Source organism: Macrobrachium nipponense, chromosome 2 (genome assembly GCF_015104395.2).
Source record: "Macrobrachium nipponense isolate FS-2020 chromosome 2, ASM1510439v2, whole genome shotgun sequence".
Taxonomy (NCBI): domain Eukaryota; kingdom Metazoa; phylum Arthropoda; class Malacostraca; order Decapoda; family Palaemonidae; genus Macrobrachium; species Macrobrachium nipponense.
Window position 1 is genome coordinate 159998648 of NC_087201.1, and position 20875 is coordinate 160019522.

Below are 20875 nucleotides of genomic sequence, written 5' to 3' on the forward strand. Positions count from 1 at the left end.
TCCATATGAATAGTTTCAATGTTTATTTTAACACTTCATCATGCATATTAGTAAATCAACTGAACAGTTAATGAAGTGTTCTATGCTGTAAATCTGTTCCAACTTAGTACTATAAATACAGCACCTAGAATTTTTTGGGGACAAGTTTAATGATCCAACACTTCATAATCTCACATTATATATAACATTCATCAGCTACTGAAAAAGAACACCATTCTGAAATGATAAAAACTACTGATTAGTTGTCAGCTGTGGTTAACCGGTCAAGAATGAGTGATCCTTAGGAATGGAGAACAATATTGTCTGGTCCATCATGCATCAGAATTAATCATTATGCATTATACAACAAATATTGAAGAGAAGCATAAAGCTGTTGCTACTCTATCCACAAAATATCTTACTTTGTGAAATGAGGAGCATCTGAGACTGATTACAGAGTACCAGTGAAGGAAGCCCCTAAAATCTCTTGCAAAGAACTCCAGCTAAATCTCATTTTGATTCAAAAGCACACAAACAGTGTGAGATGTTGGACAGCTGGTCCCTACTCTACTTGAGATAGGAAAATTTACAAATTGAGCAACGTAGCTGTGCTTCCAGCAGACTGATGGCACTCATGCTTGAAAAAGCAACCAGCTGTCTGCTGATCAAGTCTTCTGTGGAAAGAAACCCCTTTGCTTTCTCAAAATACATTGATAAAATAGTTGTCTGCATGGTAAAACAACCATCAAACAGGATTCTACTTCAGGACATTAAGAATATGTTACACGACTTTTAAAGATGAGAAAACAACCTTACATGCTATACCATACTCCTGAGGTAGACATGTCATTACTGTAAAAATGCACAAAAAATATCCAATATTTTCTGCTGCCACTCTAGAAATATAAAATGTCTGCTGTGATGGAGTATTTCTCTTTTGATTTGACACATGAGCAAGAAGAACGACTGAACATCACAGAGGCCGATAGATATGTGACCTTTACATCAGTAACCCAGTTTATCAACAACTATAAAACCCATGAACAATTTTGACTGCTCTCTCTCTCTCTCTCTCAGGAAGTTCCTTTCTCTATCTGTATATCTATGTCTCTCTTATGTAGTTTTTGCATATTCTTCCTCTCTTTTTCTCTTTTACACTCTTCAATTAAGGGATTTTGACGTAAGGAAAAATCTATTTCTGGGCGATTGGCTCGTGTCGCCAGCGAAATATCCTTTAATCTATTATTTCTAGGGTAAATGTACTAACACATACCAGAGAATAAATAAATAAAGAAAAAGGTCAGTATAACTGACTCGCTCACCCTCCCAGAGAGTGTCGGTATGAACACTATGGCGAGTGAGACCACTATCACGAGCCAAATGCCAATAGAATTCTCCCACTACAAAATCCCCCAAGAGGGGAGCCGACCCACAGAGTGGGCAGCACCTACTACTACTACTCCATCCCATGCTGCCGACTGCTGCGCCTCTGGTGGCCATCCTGAAGTTAGCAGACAATCTTGGCGATGGGATGGGTAGGGCGGGATTTCGCTGGCGACACGAGCCAATCGCCCAGAATAGATTTTCTTACGTCAAAATCCCTTTTCTGGGCTCAGCTCGTGTCGCTGCGCGAAATCGTACCAGAGAAATAGCACAAGATTGTAAAGAAATTTAACAAAATATAAAGGGTCTCAAAAAAATAAAAAGATAAAATAAAAATAAATCAATATAATTGCTAATAAAGATACATATACACAGTGATACAAATAGAAATATTACTTAATTATACTTAATGCTAATAATATTTCTTAACTTAAGGTAATATACATATATACAGGAGAAATATCATATATGTACAACAATGGTATCTGTGTAAAGCTTATGTATCAAAACAATCTAAAGCAATTAATATACAAGTTGAATAAACAAACTCAACAATAATAAAATATAAAAGAATGTATATGACTTAATATACAAAACCCGTAACCATTATAATAAGATGTATCTCCTAGCATAAAAAATAAAGGAGATGACATCCACGAGATCAGTAATCATCACAAAATGTGCGTGTCCCTAGCAAAAAAATAAGGGACACCCACTATAACATCATCAAAGCAGCTAAGACACAAGGTGATCGTAAATGAACAAGGCAGGTATAGACGAACTGTTGGGTGAGGCAGGTGGAAAGGAGGACTGAATCTTCTACTAAGGATTAGTCAGAGTCAGGGGAAACTATGTTACCCGCTGCAACTGCTGAAAATTTCAGGGCTTCCAAAGACTTTAAGTAATGACGTTTGAACACTGTCGGTGATTTCCATCCAGTATACTTTTTCAACTCATCGAAGTTCATATGTTGGAAATAGTTAATTGAGGTGGCTACTGCCCTGACATCATGTGCTTTTGGAAAAGAGTCAGGATTGGCTTGTTTAATGAAGTACAGGATTTGTTGTCTGATGCCTTTAATAGATAAAGTACCACCTTTTTCTCTCCTAAAGAGAGGACCCGATGAGGATGAGGAGGTCCTAGATAGAAAGGCTCGTAAAGTTGAAACTGGGCAAAGAGATATATCTTGTGGAAGGGGTAGTACCTTCCATGGTTCCCACCTCATCAAAGGATCTTCATTCTTAGCTAAAAAGCTACGTTCCGGTGAAAGTAGTACTTCCCCTGTGGGAAGGAACTGAATATGATCCGGATCTCTGGATAAAGCCGACAGTTCTGAAATTCTAGCTCCTGAGGCCAAGCTTAATAAAAAGGTTTTTCTTAAAAGCATTATAAATGAGCATGTGTCATTATTGGTTTCTGAAGCCAGTTTTAGAACATCGTTTAAGAACCAAGACACTGACGTAGGCCTTACAGAAGGTCTAAGTCTAGCACAGGCCTTGGGAATAGACGAGAAGTAGGAATCTGTTAAGTCTATGTTGAACCCAAATTGAAAAAATCTTTTTCAAGGCTGACTTGTTTGTCGTAATTGTGCTAGCTGCTAAAGCCTTTTTCAAATAAGGATCTGAAAAAGGATATAGCTGAATTGATTGTCATGATCTTAATATCTGATTCTTTCAGGAAGGTTGCTAACTTTTTGACAGCAGCATCGTACTGTCTCAAAGTTGAATCTCTCTTATCTGATTCCAAGAAGAGAATATTCTGAGGGTCAATATTCGCATCCCTTTTCGCTGCAAACTTCATGAAATCCATAAAGTTAGGGTTTTGAGAATCCCTGAGGAAGCGAACACAGTCTTCGTTTGGACTGACTGGGAGAGCTTGGGATTGGGGATCCGAAGAGGGCGGAGACCCAGTTCCAGGATGAGAGGGTACCAATTGCTCTTCGGCCAGTCTGGGGCTACTAGAGCCACTTGACCCTTGAATGTCCTGAGTTTGTTTATCACTTTCATGAGAAGATTCACCGGAGGAAAGACATAAATCTTCTCCCAGTTGTTCCAATCTAGGGCCAGGGCGTCCGTGGCATAGGCCAGAGGGTCCAGGTTGGGGGCCACATAACACGGGAGTTTGTGGTTCGCTTGAGATGCGAAGAGATCTACCTGTAGACCTGGAACTCTCTGAAGAATCCATTGGAACGAACTGTTGTCCAGTGACCATTCCGACTCTAGAGGTACTGATCGGGATAGAGCATCTGCTATGACGTTTCTCACTCCAGCTATATGGGTGGAGGAGAGATGCCAACTGAACTTGTCCGCCAGGAGAATATGGCTACCATGACATGATTTAGATGACGTGACTTGGAGCCTCCTCTGTTTATACAATGTACTAACCACTGCGCTGTCCAGGACTAGTTTTTATGTGGGAGTACTTTGGCGGTCGTAACCTTTTTAGAGTCAAGAACAGTGCCATTGCCTCCAGTACGTTTATATGGAACTGACGGAACTGAGGTGACCACGTTCCCTGAACCTTTTTGAACTGGGAATATCCTCCCCAACCGCTTAATGAAGCGTCTGTGTGGATAGTGATCCCTGGAGGAGGAAACTGAAGGGGCACTGACACCGATAGGTTCTTGACTTTCGCCCACGGCCCGAAGTCGATTCTTTAGAATCAGAGGGACTGAGGACAATTTGTCCCTGGACCTGATATTTGCTCGTGAGCGCCAGATTCTGGTTAGGTCTTTCAGTTTGGCTTTCATTAGGATGTTCGTCACTGATGCAAACTGGAGAGAACCCAGGATCCTTTCCTGAGATCTTCTTGAAGCCAGTTTGTGACTCAGAAATTGCTTGACTGACTTCGCTATTTCCTTCCTCTTGGACGATGGAATCGACAGAGTATGGGAGGATAGATTCCATTGAATGCCTAGCCACTGAAAGTTTGACTCTGGAGTGAGTCTTGATTTGGTCCTGTTTATCTTGAAGCCTAGATATTCCAGGAACTGAAATCACTTTCAGTGTTGCTTTGTTGCATTCCTCGACTGTTGAAGCCCAGATCAACCAACCGTCGAGATACGCTACTACCATAACCCCTTGCGATCTGAGTTGTTGAACAACTACTTCCGCCAGCTTCGTAAACACTCTGGGTGTGCTACGTTGAGCCCGAAAGGAACTACCTTGAAGGAGAATGTCTGGTCTCCTATCTTGAAGCTAGATAAGGACGGAAGTGTCTTGCAATAGGGATATGATAGTAAGCGTCTGTAAGATCGATAGAGGTGGTGACGGCCCCACGGGGAATAAGGTCCGCACCTGCGAGATCGTGAGCATCTTGAACTTGTCGCAGCGAATGGCTAAGTTTAAGCGGGACAAGTCTAAGATTACTCTTCTTTTTTGTGAGCCTTTCTTTGGCACGCTGAACAAGCGACCTTGAAATTTAATCTTTTGACTCTCGCTATAGCTCCTTTCTGAAGGAGATCCTCCGCATACTCCGTCAGTTCTTTGGAAGGAAGTTGACGGAAAAGGGCCTGGGATGGAGGTGGGTTTGTTAACCAGCTCCAACAGGCCTTTTGGACACAATGCTCTGAGCCCACTTGCTGAAGTTCCACCGGTGGCGAAAGTGAAACAGCCTCCCTCCTACCTGAAGTTCTTCATTGGTTCTGGTAACCTCCTCGGCCTCCTCTGAAGTGTTTTCCCTATTAAAGGGCCCTCCCGATCCTCTCCCACGAAGGAACGCTTACCTCTGCCTCCCTTACCCGAGCGGTCATACTTCTGTGAAGATTGACTCTCGAAGGCTTGATTGTAAGCTGGAGAGATGGCGTTAAGATGGTGGAGGGCTAGGCTGAGGGGAGATCACGTAATTGGCTGTGATTGAGCCTTTGAAGTGGAAGGCTGGGCTGTTTGCACTAAGGGAACCGCCGGAACTTGTTGAGAAAAGCGTGGCTGCTTTTCTGGTAGGGCTGGAAACGCCTGGGTTTCCTTTGCCCTTTACCTCTAGCTGCAAGATCTTGCCTCCTCTTAGCCGTAAGGCCCAACGGTCCTTAAGGCTCTGGTTCAACCTCGTCGCCTCTGACTGGACTTCCTTCACCATTGCTTCTGGGAAGAGATCTGCTCCCCAGATGCTCGACGAGAGTAAACCTATTCGGACTCGTGCCGAATGGTTGCTTCTTGTAGGACATGCTTCCTACAATTCGTCCTAGCAGTGGCAAACTCAAACATATCTGACTGTACCGTTTGAGTCAGGGATTTGGTCATAAGTTTGAAAAAGCGGCTCTGAACCATAGGCTATGGTGGCCACCTCGGTCATAGCCATAGAATTAATCGATCTGGCTAATCGCGATTTAGCGTCAAATTCAGCCTGAATAAGGCTATCTGGAAGCCTGGGTAGCTTTTCACCAAACTGCTCCATAGCACAGTCCGGTTTGAGTTTGCCAGCTGAGAAGGTGTTCGGTAAGTCTTCCCATAATTCTCCGGCTGAAGGAAGTAACGGAGATGTAGGATCTGCTTCCTTCAGTTGAGGCATGGGGCCCTTCCCCTGGTTGGTGGGCCGCTGGAATGGTAGACGTCGCGGTATCTTTGTCAGGAAAGGGAGCGGGGTACTCTCATCCATCGTGAAGATCGTAAAGGGACTCTTGAAAGGTTGGATTTTCGTATAGAACAATCCATGTCCTCTAAACACCTGAGCCATTCTCTCTGAGCCTGGTCACGTGAATAGAGGACTGTCTCCTTGGTACCCTATCATCTCGAATCATGGCTGAGGCGGTGAGCCTTGCGTAGCCGATGAACGGAGGCTGAAGGTCTTCCGGGTAGAACTCGAAGTCCTCTATCCTTCGAGTTCCAAATTCCGGTATAGAAATGAGTCCGTCTTGGAAGGGGGCGTATGACGCTACTCTCCACGGGTTGTTCATCGAGAACGGAGGTAGAGAGTCATACGGGGGAAGCTGGGCTCCACCTGCATTGAAAGGTGGAGGAGAGGCTAGAGGAGCTTGGCTCAGTCCGGCTATAATGGAGTCTTGAGAAGTAATCCTATCCGACAACCGAGAGATCATTTGTTCCATGCTACCTTTCTTTAAAGACCCAACCAGGTCGCCCACCTGTTGCAACAGGCCAGCATTGGAGTCCAAAGCCGGAGCTGCTGCGGAGGTGGAGGGGTGGCTCTGAATTGGCACCAAGGGTAGCGGAACTGACGATCTCTGCCGGAGTGTGAGATCTCTCTCTGGAGGATTTACTCCTCGAGGACTTAGAGCCGGACCCAGAAGCTTTAGATCTGTCTGCTCCGGGATTCCTAGCCGGAGACTTACGAGAGGAGGATGACGCCGGAAGCCGTCTTCTTAGACGACGACGACGTCTTTGTCAAGGATTTCACTGCTTGACCTTGACCTTGGGTCTAACCGAAGCGTCAGGAGGAGTATACAATTCATCACCCGTAAAGACTTGGAAGGATGGAGAGGTTGCAGGAGTAGAAGAAACAGTTACGCCCAAGGGTATCCCTTGGGTGTCCACCTTACCTACCTCGACCAACAGGTCGTCTACACCTACCATAGGTTCTACATTAATATCCAACGTCGCGACTTCCGAGGAGATGTCCTGGCCTTGGTCAGTCAATGAGGCAGCCAGCTGTTGCTGGATGAAGGCGATAGTCGGGGCCGCCTCTACTGGGTCGACATATCCTGTCGCCTTGCCTCCGGGGAAGAGTTAGTACCGCCAACCTTTTCTCCAGGATGTAGGGCATACCCTTGGCGGCGTTCTTCCCGAAACCGCCGACCCAGGCCCGCAGGGTTGCCAGTGCGGTATCCCTCACTGCCGGCGCCTGGAAGAGAGGGTATCGATTAGATTTAAGAATAACTTAAAACTAAAGGTAACTTAAAGCATAACTTAACTTATAGGGGCTATAAGGCCCCTTGAATTTTCCTTAAGTTAGAGTGATTAATGCAAACTTAAGCACTAAAACAGATGCGGACCAGCTACCGGAGATGGACTACTTACCCCGTCTAACAGCTGGCTCACCAGATCGTAACATATGGTACACGTCTCATGGTACCAGACCTGGATGTCCCCGTGCGGAGTCGCGCATGGAGCATGGGACCGGCAAACTTCGTGTCCACACGGGTCCTGAAGTGTGGCGGCGCATCCCGGATGCTCACAGTTGGTGGTCTGTAAGTGGAAAGACACATGAGTATCTTAAAGAATATCACTTACAGGCTAAAGGACAGAAGAACTCCGTTGCATGCCGGAGCTCGGAAAAAAAATCGGGCATAGCCCTCCCTTACTAGCCTGAATAGGCTATAAACCCCGGAGGTATCCGGTAAAAAAGAAGGGAGGGGGAATGGTTTAAGGTACTTAAAATAAACTGAACATCTTAAACCTAAAAGCTCGAACGTACCGGACTAAGTCCAGTGCGTGGCGGAGTGATAACTCAGTGAAACGGAGAGGTTAGAAGGGACCGACTGTATGCTCCGGTCCACCCCGTGGGGTAGACTAGTACCTTTCCGCTAGATGCCAGGCCTCCGGTGGTAAAGGAGCCCTAGTAAGGTGGGAAAGAGCGGGGGCATACAGACTCGGCTAGTAACGGAGCGACGAAGTAGTAATGGAGAGGGGGAAAGGCCAGTCCCCCCCCACCTTACCATCCGACCGGACCGAGAGCCGGAGAGGTCGAGTCCAGTCTGGTCTGTCCCGTCCCTCTACCCCCTCCGCCTGGGGGGAGAGAGGGAGGCAGGCTCGGGTATGCGGAGCGAGCATGGGCAGGCACTAGCCACCCCCCCCGACTCTTATGGAAGAGCGGGAGGGGGGAAAGGTGACTGGACAGGCGTCTTGGCTGCCTCGTGATCACATAGGTGACCACGGGGCGATAAGAACAACAACTAAGCCTAAAACAAAACCAACTGATCAGCGAGATGCTATCGGGAAGCAACCGAGCTGACAAGCGGTAACATAAAGGCCCAATAGGCCGTAACCTAGGCTAAGCGAGCCAGACGCCTGACTAACCTAACAATATCACATAGATAATAAAATGAATAATAAAATGAAAGAAAGAAAACAAAATAGTAGGAGAAAAAAATCCAGGAGTGTACGACTAACCCGAAGGCAAGTCTACCACTCAAAGCTAGTCGAGGCCGATACTAAGAGCCGTGGCTAGGGTCTGGATAGAAGAGCCTACATAAGGTAAAAGACATGCATGCATGACAAAACCGTGTAGACCTTACCCTAAACAAAGCGGATAATAAAATAGAGCGTACAAAGACAGGGGATGCTCTGGGTATGGGCGACCCAGAACGGACCCATCACGAGGCAGAACCATGCTGCCATGCTTCCGACCTAGAGATCGTATTTATACCTAAAAAACGGCAAATACGTGCTCAGGGCCGGAAAAAACCAAATAGCAATAAACACTGAGTACTTAACTTAGCTGCTGCGATGGCTGCACGCTCCATTGTAATAAAATCCAAAAGAAAGGGCACAAAAACACAGAGAAGAAAATGGCACGTGTGTATCGTGTGCGCTAACTGAAAAGGATGGCCACCAGAGGCGCAGCAGTCGGCAGCATGGGATGGAGTAGTAGTAGTAGGTGCTGCCCACTCTGTGGGTCGGCTCCCCTCTTGGGGGATTTTGTAGTGGGAGAATTCTATTGGCATTTGGCTCGTGGTAGTGGTCTCACTCGCCATAGTGTTCATACCGACACTCTCTGGGAGGGTGAGCGAGTCAGTTATACTGACCTTTTTCTTTATTTATTTATTCTCTGGTATGTGTTAGTACATTTACCCTAGAAATAATAGATTAAAGGATATTTCGCGCAGCGACACGAGCTGAGCCCAGAAATTGCTTTTATACCTTGATGAGTATGACAAAAAAAATCTTAAATAATTTTTTTAACAAAAATAATATTTTCAATACAAACTGAATATTAACAATATGACAAATTTTCAATCATTTTGTATTTTTCATAGCTAACAAACATTTGGTCTTAACAATACGATAATCTTCTAGCACCAAGCTGGAAACCGGTTAAAAACAATCAGATTGTAAAACAAGGAATCTGTGGCGTCTGGCAACTCATGCATATACAAGGTGGGTGGATGTTGGTCACTGACCAGGCGCAAAACCTCGTGATGTGTCAGTCAAATCCTGGCTGCATAGCTGCCCTCTGTTAGTTTGTTTGTTTGTATGGTGTTTTTACGTTGCATGGAACCAGCGGTTATTCAGCACCGGAACCAACGGCTTTACGTGACTTCTCTAGCACGTGTTTTCAAGGATTCTGGGTTAAGAGCAGGTAACATCCCACCTTTCATGTAGCCTAGGTTATAACTACAACCAGTCTGCTGAGATGAGGGTTAAACATTTAGTATAAGTGACAGGTTTGTACTGAGAAGAAAAAGAGGTTTATTTTATAAAAAATTATTTCACGAGAAACCCCATCATTTAAAAGTGTCTAAATCACAATTTTGGTGGAAGAAAGGTGTTGAAACAATTCTCTACTATAACTGATTGGAGCAAAAGGATGAAATTTAACATCCATGGATTGAGAATAGGAAGGACCCAAAGGCTCCGAAGAGAACAGGAAGCCGCAATGTAATGGTCAAAACTCTGTTACAAATATTACACTAAGGGATCTGTAAATCCAAGCAATGTGATACGTACATATATGGTAATACCCACACTTCCAGATAGAGGCAAAATCATCTGACTGACCATGCCTTCAGGGTTGTCAACCTAAAACAAACAAGTGGACTAAAAGGACGTACCTTGTCATCTGTTGGCCATTTCCATGCCCTGAACCCAGGTATGTGTACTGTCAGTTGTTATTTTCATGATAAGACCTTGCCCGTTTGTAAATTATGTATATGAACTGCATCAATAATGAGACCAGAGTTGTGCTTACATCTACAATTTGTTACTGTACCATATGTGTCTATGGTAAGTACCACACATAGGTCTAAAATAGTTCTGCCTTTCCAGTTGTTCATTGCTGTCAATCATAGTACCTTGATCATATCTGCAGTTTTAAGGCTGACTAATTCAGTCACAAGATTCCCTCCAAAATTCTGTTCCTGACACTGCTGATAAACCCGTTTCCCCTTAATTCAGTTCTACTCTAACGACTTACCAGAAATCACCTGTTTGATCTCAACCAAGCACATTACCAAAAAATCATTGTGCTGGTGAAAAGAGTTCATATATTTGCAGTATTATCCATTCAAGATATTCTATAAGACTGCAACTGTCAATGGTTCTTCCCTTGTCTTGCGTCTTTCATCTTGAACATTTAACTGAAACCTCTTATCTTTCTTTGTTAGTGTTTTACTGATATCTGTAGTACCAAAGTATTAAGTCACTTTCTACTGGAATATTTTGCATAGCATACAATACAAGAGATTTTATCAAAGACAGCCTTCCTCTGACAAAGATGATCTACAGGAGACAAACAATGTCTTATTGCAACTGGTGGCTGTCCATATGTCTTAAGGGTCACCAGGCTGTTGAGATCAGACCCAGCAGTGTGGGTAAGTTTGTCATAAATGTTTTTTCACCTTGTTTTACCATTCAGGTGAACCATCAAAACATGTGTTTAAGATACATTTGATTATTTCCCTTATATAGTGGTAGCCATGAGTACCTCATTTAGAGACCAATTTGTGGAAAAGTGGAAAGAAAGACAAGAGAATTAAACAAGGGTCCAGTCTACTATGTCTGAGTAATTCAGAACTGTGCTTGCAGGATTAGTTGGAACTTCCAGGATAGAAAAGGCATATCCCAGTTCTTCCTTGCAATATTAAAGCCTCATTCCACCAACGATTGGTTAAACTTTTAGTTTCTTTACATTGGTAACCTAAATGAACTATCTACTGTATGCTGGAAAAATGGACACAGACAGCAGCAAAATTTAAAAAATGTAAATTTTTCATTAAATCTTTGACTTAACTGCACACATATATGCCAAAACTTGAAACAGTCAACAGCATTTGGATGATCTTCCCTAGACATGACTCTCTAGTGTGTCCTCTCATTGAATCTGCTTTCCAGTCAGATAACACTACAAAGGTCATACATAACCTAGAGAGCCTGGGGGAAAACCTATTGTTTCTTAGAGATGTTTGGAGTTCTGGAGTAATTTTACCTCAAATAAGTCCATCTAATTGGCGTAACACTGTAGCTGTTCCAGTGTTCATTGGCATAAGTGGTTGTGACAATAATCACAAGACAATTTCCATTATCCTAATACTAGAACACTACCAAAAAGTTGATTTTTCACCCTTAATGTAAGAACCCTACATCTAGAAAGTAGATTCTAGAAGAACTGTGCATCTACAGACATACACAGATATTTATTTGTGATTCCCTTTTACATAAAGTCATTACACCTCAAACACTTTGACCATGGATGAGTCAAAATTGGCTCATATTTATTTTATTGCTGCTTTTCACAGGTTGATATAAGATTCTTATATGGCATAAAGACCTCTCTACTTCCAATACACATACATGAGAAAATTATTACCTCTTCGCATCTTGATTGGTAGAAGTGGAGGTAAAACAAGACATTCACAGGCAAGGAAACAAAACACACTACTACTAAGAGAGTTCCCAGACTAGCTACTTCAGAGGTTAGATTGTTTGACTGCATGGTGCAACACAAATGAAATTTTGCTCATAATTAGAGTTAGTTTCAAACATACCACCTTACAGACCTTACATCTTGTTCGGGTTGCCCCAGGTCCCTCAGTGTGAGGCACCTCTAATGTCTACCAGAGAGTTGCTAGTACATCTTCCGGTATATTTTGCATCTTCCAATCTTGGATGGATTGGGATGCAGTTTAGATATTTGTCGAGCTTATTCTTAAACACATCTACGCTCACTCCTGATATATTCCTCAGATGAGCTGGCAACACATTGAATAGACGCTGCATTATCGATGCTGGTGCGTAGTGGATTAATGTCCTGTGTGCTTTCCTCATTTTTCCTGGTATAGTTTTGGGCATTATTAATCTACCTCTGCTTGCTCTTTCTGATATTTTTAGTTCCATGATATTTTCTGCTATTCCTTCTATCTGTTTTCATGCCTGAATTATCATGTAGCGTTCTCTTCTCCTTTCTAGACTATATAATTTTAAGGATTGTAGTCTTTCCCAGTAGTCAAGGTCTTTAACTTCTTCTATTCTAGCTGTAAAGGACCTTTGTACACTCTCTATTTGTGCAATATCCTTTTGATAGTGTGGGTACCGTATCATATTGCAATATTCAAGTGGACTACGAACATATGTTTTATAAAGCATAATCATGTGTTCAGCTTTTCTTGTTTTGAAGTGCCGTAACAACATTCCCATTTTTGCTTTACATTTTGCCAACAGAATTGCTATTTGATCATTGCATAACATGTTCCTATTCATCATCACACCAAGGTCTTTAACTGCTTCCTTATTTGTGATTGTCTCATTATTAGGTCCCCTATATGCATATATCTTTCTTTCTCTGTCTCCATAATTTATTGATTCAAATATATCAGAGTTAAATACCATCCTATTTACCTCTGCCCAATCATATACTTTGTTAAGGTCTCTTTGTAGAGCGTTCCTATCTTCATCACAAGTAATTTCTCTACTTATTCTTGTGTCATCTGCGAAACTACTCACTACCGAATCCTTAACATTACTGTCTATGTCCTCAATCATAATTATTATTATTAATAGGTGTTAGTTTTTCCAGACCTCTGAGCCTCAATCATAATAACAAACAGTATTGCAGCTAACACCGTACCTTGCGGCACACCGGATATTACCTTGGCTTCATCCGATTTCTCGTCGTTTGGAATAACTATCTGTTTTCTGTTGTGTAAAAATTCTTTTAACCATCTTCCTACTTTATCCACGATATTGTGTTTTCTAATTTTCTTCGCTAATATATTATGGTCTACTTTGTCAAAAGCTTTTGCAAAGTCTAAATAAACCACATCTGTTTTCATTTCGCTTTTCAAATTTTGAATATGTTCTCACGGTGGACTAACAGTTGGGTTTGTGTACTTTTTCCGGGTACGAAACCATGTTGTCCTTTATTAAACAAATTATTTTTTATTAAATGTTTCATAATATTTTTCTTCATTACCCTTTCATACACTTTCATAATATGTGATGTTAGACTCACAGGCCTATAATTACTTGCCTCTAGTCTTGATCCACTTTTGAAAGTAGGGGTAATATATGCTAATTTGTGCTCCTCATAAATCTTGCCTGTATCTACACTTTGTCTTAATAATATTGCAAGTGGCTTTGCGATAGAATGAACTACTTTCTTTAACAAAATAGCAGGCACTCCATCCGGCCCTGCAGCAGCTCCATTTTTAATTTCATTAATAGCCTGCACAATATCAGCTTCATTAATATCTATGTCAGCTAAATATTCACTATTTTCATCCCTTACTTCTATATCATTATCTTCATTATCTATTCTAAAGAAACCCTGAAGACTGTACATTAGACTAATAACACAAGTAACTAAGTCAAATTTTTAACATGAAAATAACTATACGTACATTTAAACCTACATGATAGAGCAATATCATCCAAAATAGAGAGGTACGCCTTATAGCGAGTCTTTTGTAAATGGTAACATGTAAGATTCATTAGTATGACCTGGATCACAGCTGCATTGATTTTTTCCTATTACTTATTATAGTCTCCATTAGTCTTTATTCCCTTGCTGCAATTTTCGCCTTTCTTTAAAGAACAAATCCATCGAGAAAGCCCTTGCAAGCTTCAAAACAATTCATTGGTCTTGTTCAAATATTTTTCAGTAAATACCCATAAAAACCAGTTTTTATGGGTATGAAATGCCCATGATTACTTCATGAAATATTCATGAGAGAAATTAATAAACAAAAAATGATTAGCTAAATCCAAATTTGTAAACATTTTTAAGATTACCTAAAACAATACATCACAAGCCAAAAGATACAACCTTTGACTTTCGAGTCAAAAGTCAGAAGGTCCCGCATACAATCCCTGCAAAACTACAACTATAGTTCATGCCTCACCATAACTAATTTCCATAAATAATGCTACAAGAAGAATTAACTTCATAACCATACAATACTTTCTTTTCTCAGAGGATGAAGAAACAAAACTCTACAAACAAAACATTTATTTTTCAAACAACTGTAATTAATTTTCTATGTACACTGCTCAGAAATTCATACATACAGATAGCATACAAACTACAAAGAGCTACATATTCTCATGACTGTATACGGATTGTGACCAGTCAAAGCAGCTAACTCACTTCGTGCTAGCTTCAAGGGACCATTAATGTTCTGCAGCCAATCACGGTCTATGTAATAGTCAATGATGCTCATCATTTCTCGCTCATCATAATCCTCAACAGGAATGGGGACAAAGGGATCTAGAGCCTCCCACCCCTAATGGAATAAAAAAACAATATGAAACTGAAATTCAAGAGCATATTGTTTTTGGTTTAAAAAGACATATGTCTTAACGATATTGGACAACTTTTCTACTTCTGACAACTATAATATACTGTACTTGCAATATTATAATAATGAAGCAATATACCAAATGAATTATATCAGACATCATATATCTTCAATGTCCCTTACAAATGATTAATATAACTTTCTTTTTTCATTCTACTACAGAAATTTTATCAACATCTCTGACCAGGTTATCTCAGTTAAAGCTATGTTAACATAGGATACGCTCAATACTTACAGCTTTCTGTAGAAGATAACGGGGTAAATAAGAATCTCTTGTTTCACCACTATTTGCTCTCAGGTCTATGCTCCCTAAAATGCAGCCATTTTTCTATAAAAGAAATGTTTTTCATAAGAGATAACATTTTTATCTCTGCAAAAAAAAAAAATCTCTTCTACTTATACCACAAAAATCAAGTTGCCCCATTAGGACCCAAGTCTACAAACTCTCAGATTTCAAATGGCTCTATATTTAAAAAAAAAACTAAAATAATTGTTACTTAAGTAATAAAAACTATTTGTTTTTCTAGTTTTCTCAGTTCCCTACAAACTCAAAAAACAAAAGAAATACATATGATGAAATTTAGTTACAGGTAGCAAAGAGAATGAAGCTCACATATAGTGTAAACTAATATAAAGAGGATTTGAAGGATATCTTCATCTGTCAGTACCCCTTATAAACTAATAATGATATAAAGCTTCGGGATAAAAAAGACCATTCTGATCACAAGTAGGCAAGACCTCACTTTGCTAGAACAAAAAAAGGATAAAAACATCAAAACTACTGAGAACTAAGCCAAACTTCCAGACCAATTCTGAAATATTTGTGGTAATTCTTTGATAAACAACTGATTAACTACCTTTACTAGCATCAAGATAGCAAAGCAAAATTAGAAGGTAGGAACAAGATAAAACTAGATAAGCGGAAGAATAGCATAATAATATTACTTATTACTCTTGCAATTAACCACCTGAAAGTAGAAAGGGGTGACAAAATTGTTATGAGATATGAGAAACACGACCGAGGACCTTTATGTTTACTACCCAACAGAAACATAACACTGGGGTCATTCTTGACATGAATATGTGGAGTGCAAGTGAGAGGACAATAATGGATGCAAATTGGGGGATAAAATGAATGTTATATTCCTTACATCATCAGGCTTGCTTTTATGGCCTAAATAACCAATAACCAAATATGATTTGATCTAAATATAATTTAAAGTTATTAAATTTTATGAGATTCAAAGAATAGAAAACACTATGTATATGCAACAAAATGACAATAGAAAGCCAAGAAAAACAGGTAACCCTCGTAAAGCTATTTCTAGAGGGGTACTGTTTTAATAATGCATTTGCAGCAGAATTTTATTTACATACAATAATCAAGTAATTACCCACTTTCCTTTAAAAATTCCAAGCTACCATCTGAGAATAAATTGTTATTACTTCATGTAACAACCATAAATTAATCTATGACAGCTAATAAGTTTAGAAAGACCATAATCTCATAGGTTCTTATAAAATTTCCTCTTTGGACTAGTGGTTTATGTGCTCGGCTACCAATCCAGTGGTCCGAAATTTGATTCTTGGCTTGGCCAACACGGAATCAGAGGAATTTATTTCTGGTGATAGAAATTCATCTCTCAATATAATGTAGTTCGGATCCCACAATAAGCTGTAGGTTCCATTGCTAGGTGACCAATTGGTTCCTAGCTATGTAAAAATATCTAATCCTTCAGGCCAGCCCTAGGAGAGCTGATCAGTGGTCTAGTAAAACTAAGATATACTAAATGAACTCATAGATATGTCTGGTGATTTACTTGCACCCACTCATTTACATATCACTTACCCAATCATTATTGAATAAGTGCATAAATGCCTTATATATCATGAATCTCTGGGGCTCCACAATGACGCTGTCTACCTTATGACGAGACACTGGACAGAAAAACGAGTTGATGCCATCAACCACCAAAGCCACTTTACACCTGTAACACAAAAATTGTGAATAATTTTTCATTATAAAAAAAGGAAGGTGTCTGTCAACTGTAAAGAAAAATAAATTCCAAATTTGTTTTTGTGGCTGGAGAAGCAAGGCTTGAGAATTGCATTAAAAGAGACACAAATAGGCTTCAGTACTCATTAAAACCTTAGCAATGAAAAAATTTCTGTTAAATAGTACTTAATATTATTTGTTTTCTAGGTTCTTTTGTGAAACAATATATACAAGGATATTTAATACTGAAAAATGATAAGTGACATTTTTACATTTTACTTGAAGACTAAGAGCATTACATGAGCAATTACATATTAATCAGTACCATTATACAAAACTTAAAATACCTTACCTTCCTTCTGTTGCACACTTCTTAAGTTCAGTAGTCAGAGCCATTACAGCATCAGTGGCATAACGACTTCGGTTGATACCATGCTCAATTAACATACTCAAAGGTGACCCTGCTTCTGTACTCTCTCTGCGTGACCAAGTATACTGTTCATTGGTTGTCAACTGGAAATAAAAACATTATTTCTGAAATCATTAACATACTTCTGAATGCTTGTTAACTGCCATTCCATCAAATACATATATACTTCATCAGATACAGAATGACAAGTAAGCCTTTTGTTTAATTTTTGTTATCATATTTTCTCAGAACTTTATGAACACTATTCACATGATATCAGATATTGTATCTTTTGAATACAATACATATCAAATTTCATGTAAATACAGTGTTCACAAGGTCATGAGAAACATGAAAACCAAAACAAATAGCTTATTTGCCATTCTGTAGTTCATCAATCAAATAAAATGCCCTCAAATAGTTTACTCTACAATACTGACATTCATTCAATAAACAAGCATAAGATAGCATTTAAATGGTAGCAATTCTAAGGACAAAAAATATACACCATTACTCTTTCCCCCTTATCATCTAGCAATATACATGATGGGTATTATCAACAAACACCCCCCCACACACTATTTAAACTAAAAAATTATATATGTTACTACTCTATAAAGTTTCAACTGCATCCAGGAAAGGTGTAAAATGAAGAGAAGTTACCAGAAATTACAATTAATCCCTATGTTCTATCCCAACATTGCTATAGCAGCAAGTAATAACCCTTGCGCCTCTATATCATAAGATATCTGAAGCAATAGCATTGCTTTTGAAGCTGATGACATAAAAATACATTACAGTGCTCCCCCTGTGTTCGCAGGGGATGGGTACCAGAACCTGGCGTATAGTTAGAACTCCCCTCTAAAAATGCTTATACGTATCTGCCTATTTGAAAGTTCAAATACGTACCAAATTTATACTTAAAGTATCATCCTATATCAAATATACCACTGAATTGATATTATTAATATAATTTCAAAGACATCTTAAACATTCGACTATCAGAAATATATACACAGCCAAGAACACAGAGAGAGAGAGAGAGAGAGAGAGAGAGAGAGAGAGAGAGAGAGAGAGAGAGAGAGAGAGAGAGAGAGAGAGAATAACTCCTGACAATATCATAAGATTGAAATAAACTTCTATTGGTAACACTTCTCCCCCTCCCATAAACACTACATATATCTTTTCCAGAGATGAGAGAAAGAGAGGACTGACTAAGTATCTATTTGTATATCTATCAATTCTTTGGCAGAGAGAGAGAGAGAGAGAGAGAGCGAGGAGAGGAGAGAGAGATTGGAGAGAGAAGCGCGAGAGAGAGAGAGAGAGAGAGATAGATTTAGGAGAAGAGAAATGCTTAATGCCTATCTTGAAAGTTCAAAAACCAAATGTATACCTAAAAGTAACATCCTACATCAAATTTACCTTAAATTACTATCATATTACTGTATTAATCTTTGAGATTATATTAATATAATTTCAAATCATCTTAAGATACATAGAGAGAGAGAGAGAGAGAGAGAGAGAGAGAGGTTGTCCTTACAGTATTTAAAAGAGTGAAATGGAAAGATTATTGTATTTCTTTAAAATACTCACAAATGAATTTGTAATTACAGCGAAATGTTAAGATTATTAATTTCTTTAAAATACTATCACATAAATTTTGTAATTGCAGTTATATTACTATTATTTGAAATATTAATAAACATATTATACATACATGTACCATAAAATTCTCTCATCTCAGTAAATAGGAGAGAGAGAGAGAGAGAGAGAGAGATGAGAGAGAGAGAGAGAAGAGAGAGAGAGAGAGAGGAGAGAGAGAGCAAAGGCTATACTCATGAGTTGCCAGATGCCACAGATTCCTTGCTTTACAATCTTTTATTGTTTCTAACCGGTCCAGCTGGTGCAAGACTGAAGGTTGTTTAGCTATGCAAAAATACAAATTGATTTGAACATTAACTGATTTTTACACATATCACATTTACCATACAGAAAACATACATCTCTTTAAAAGAGAGAGAGAGAGAGAGAGAGAGAGAGAGATGAGAGAGAGAGAGAGAGGAGGACCCGAGAGAGAGAGAGAGAGAGATGAGAAAATGTTATTGTCATGATACAATAAAGTTTTATGCATACTTACCTGGCAATATATACTTAGCTATAGACTCCGTCGTCCCCAACGATAGAAATTCGAATTTCGCAGCACACGCTACAGGTAGATCAGGTGATCTACCGCCCCGCCGCTGGTGGTTGGAATAGGAACCATTCCCGTTTTCTAAGTCAGATTTTCTCTTCCACCTGTCTCCTGAGGGGAGGCTGGGTGGGCCATTAATCGTATATATCTGCCAGGTAAGTATGCATAAAACTTTATTGTATCATGACAATAACATTTTTATGCATTCAACTTACCTGTCAGTATATATTAGCTGATTGGCACCTTTGGCGGAGGGTAAGAGACAGCAATTTATGAATAGACAGGAAACAACATAACGTTGTAGGAATAAATAAAAAATAAAACCTTGGTTCTATGTGATTAGATGAAGGGTTGACCCCCTAGCTATTGCTAGAGTCTGCTTCGTCTCAAGAGGCCTCAGCGAGGAGGTGGACCTATGGCTAAGAGTTCTTGTAGATCTGTCAATGGGGTCTTATCCACTTACTCAACAGAATCTAATGGTTATTTGTCAAAGGGGTCCTATCCACTTACATGACAAAACACCTATGCCTAGTGGCATAATTAAGGAGCACAACACCGATCCCGATCAGTGATCCTCACACGAGGGTTAGTGCTTAATTTGAAAAAGAGTTATCCCCAAACTCCTTTTCAAACAACCCAAATAATAAAAAAATTCTGTTAAGATTTAACTCACTAGTTAAGGATCAGTGTCGGCTCCCTATCCCAGCAACGTATCCGTAGACACGTATAACCCAGAGAGACAGATCTCTCGTAGGTCAACTTGACATCCTTCGTATAATGGGAGGTCAACCCAGAGTTGCATCTCCCGTAAATGACAGCCAATATGTACTTAATGACATATTGTTATGGAAAGAACAAGAATTCATAAAAGCTCGCACTTCATTCGCTTTTAATTCTCAGCTGTTTGAAGGAATCATCTAGATACTCATGAAGTGTTTTAGTGATCACATTGTTTCAAAGAAGACCAGGGCTTTCTTAGAAATGGATCTCTTCTGGATGAAGCCTAGAGCCTGGCTGGCGCCTCGCGCCTGGCTGGCGCCTCGCGCCTGGCTGGCTCCTCGCGCCTGGCTGGCTCCTCGCGCCGGCTGGCTGCCTCGCGCCGGGCTGGCGCCTCGCGCTGGCTGGCTCCTCGCGCCTGGCTGGCTCCTCGTGCCTGCTTGGCTGGCGCCTTGCGTCTGCCTGGTGCCTCGCCTCTGGAGCCTAGCTGGTTCCTCCCCACTTGCTAGAGCTTCGAGCTTGTTAGAGTCTCGAGGATGTCTGTCGATGTCCCCATCGAACCCTCTTATCTGTCCGATTTGCTCGCCTCTAGCAAATCTAAACCAGGTTGGAGGCCCGCTCTTTCTCCTCACCAGACAATGACAGTGATTCTTGGGACTGTCTGCCTCTGGCGTTTTTTACGCCTGTTCTGGCATTTAGCGCCTAGTTGGCGCTACATTGTCCGAAAGTCCTAAACAA

General features: G+C 40.4%; 1 protein-coding gene across 1 annotated transcript in view; it reads right to left on the reverse strand.

Annotated features, from left to right (window-relative positions):
- Positions 1 to 14460: 14460 nt before the first annotated feature.
- Positions 14461 to 20875, reverse strand: part of LOC135221090 (small ribosomal subunit protein mS29-like) — a 79014-nt gene continuing 72599 nt past the window's right edge. The window contains exons 5-8 of the mRNA XM_064258887.1: positions 17173 to 17333; positions 16674 to 16812; positions 15060 to 15152; positions 14461 to 14749 (exon numbers count right to left, since the gene is read on the reverse strand). Coding sequence (XP_064114957.1) covers positions 14549 to 14749; positions 15060 to 15152; positions 16674 to 16812; positions 17173 to 17333 — 594 coding nt within the window. The 3' untranslated portion in view covers positions 14461 to 14548. The remainder of the gene's footprint in view (positions 14750 to 15059; positions 15153 to 16673; positions 16813 to 17172; positions 17334 to 20875) is intronic.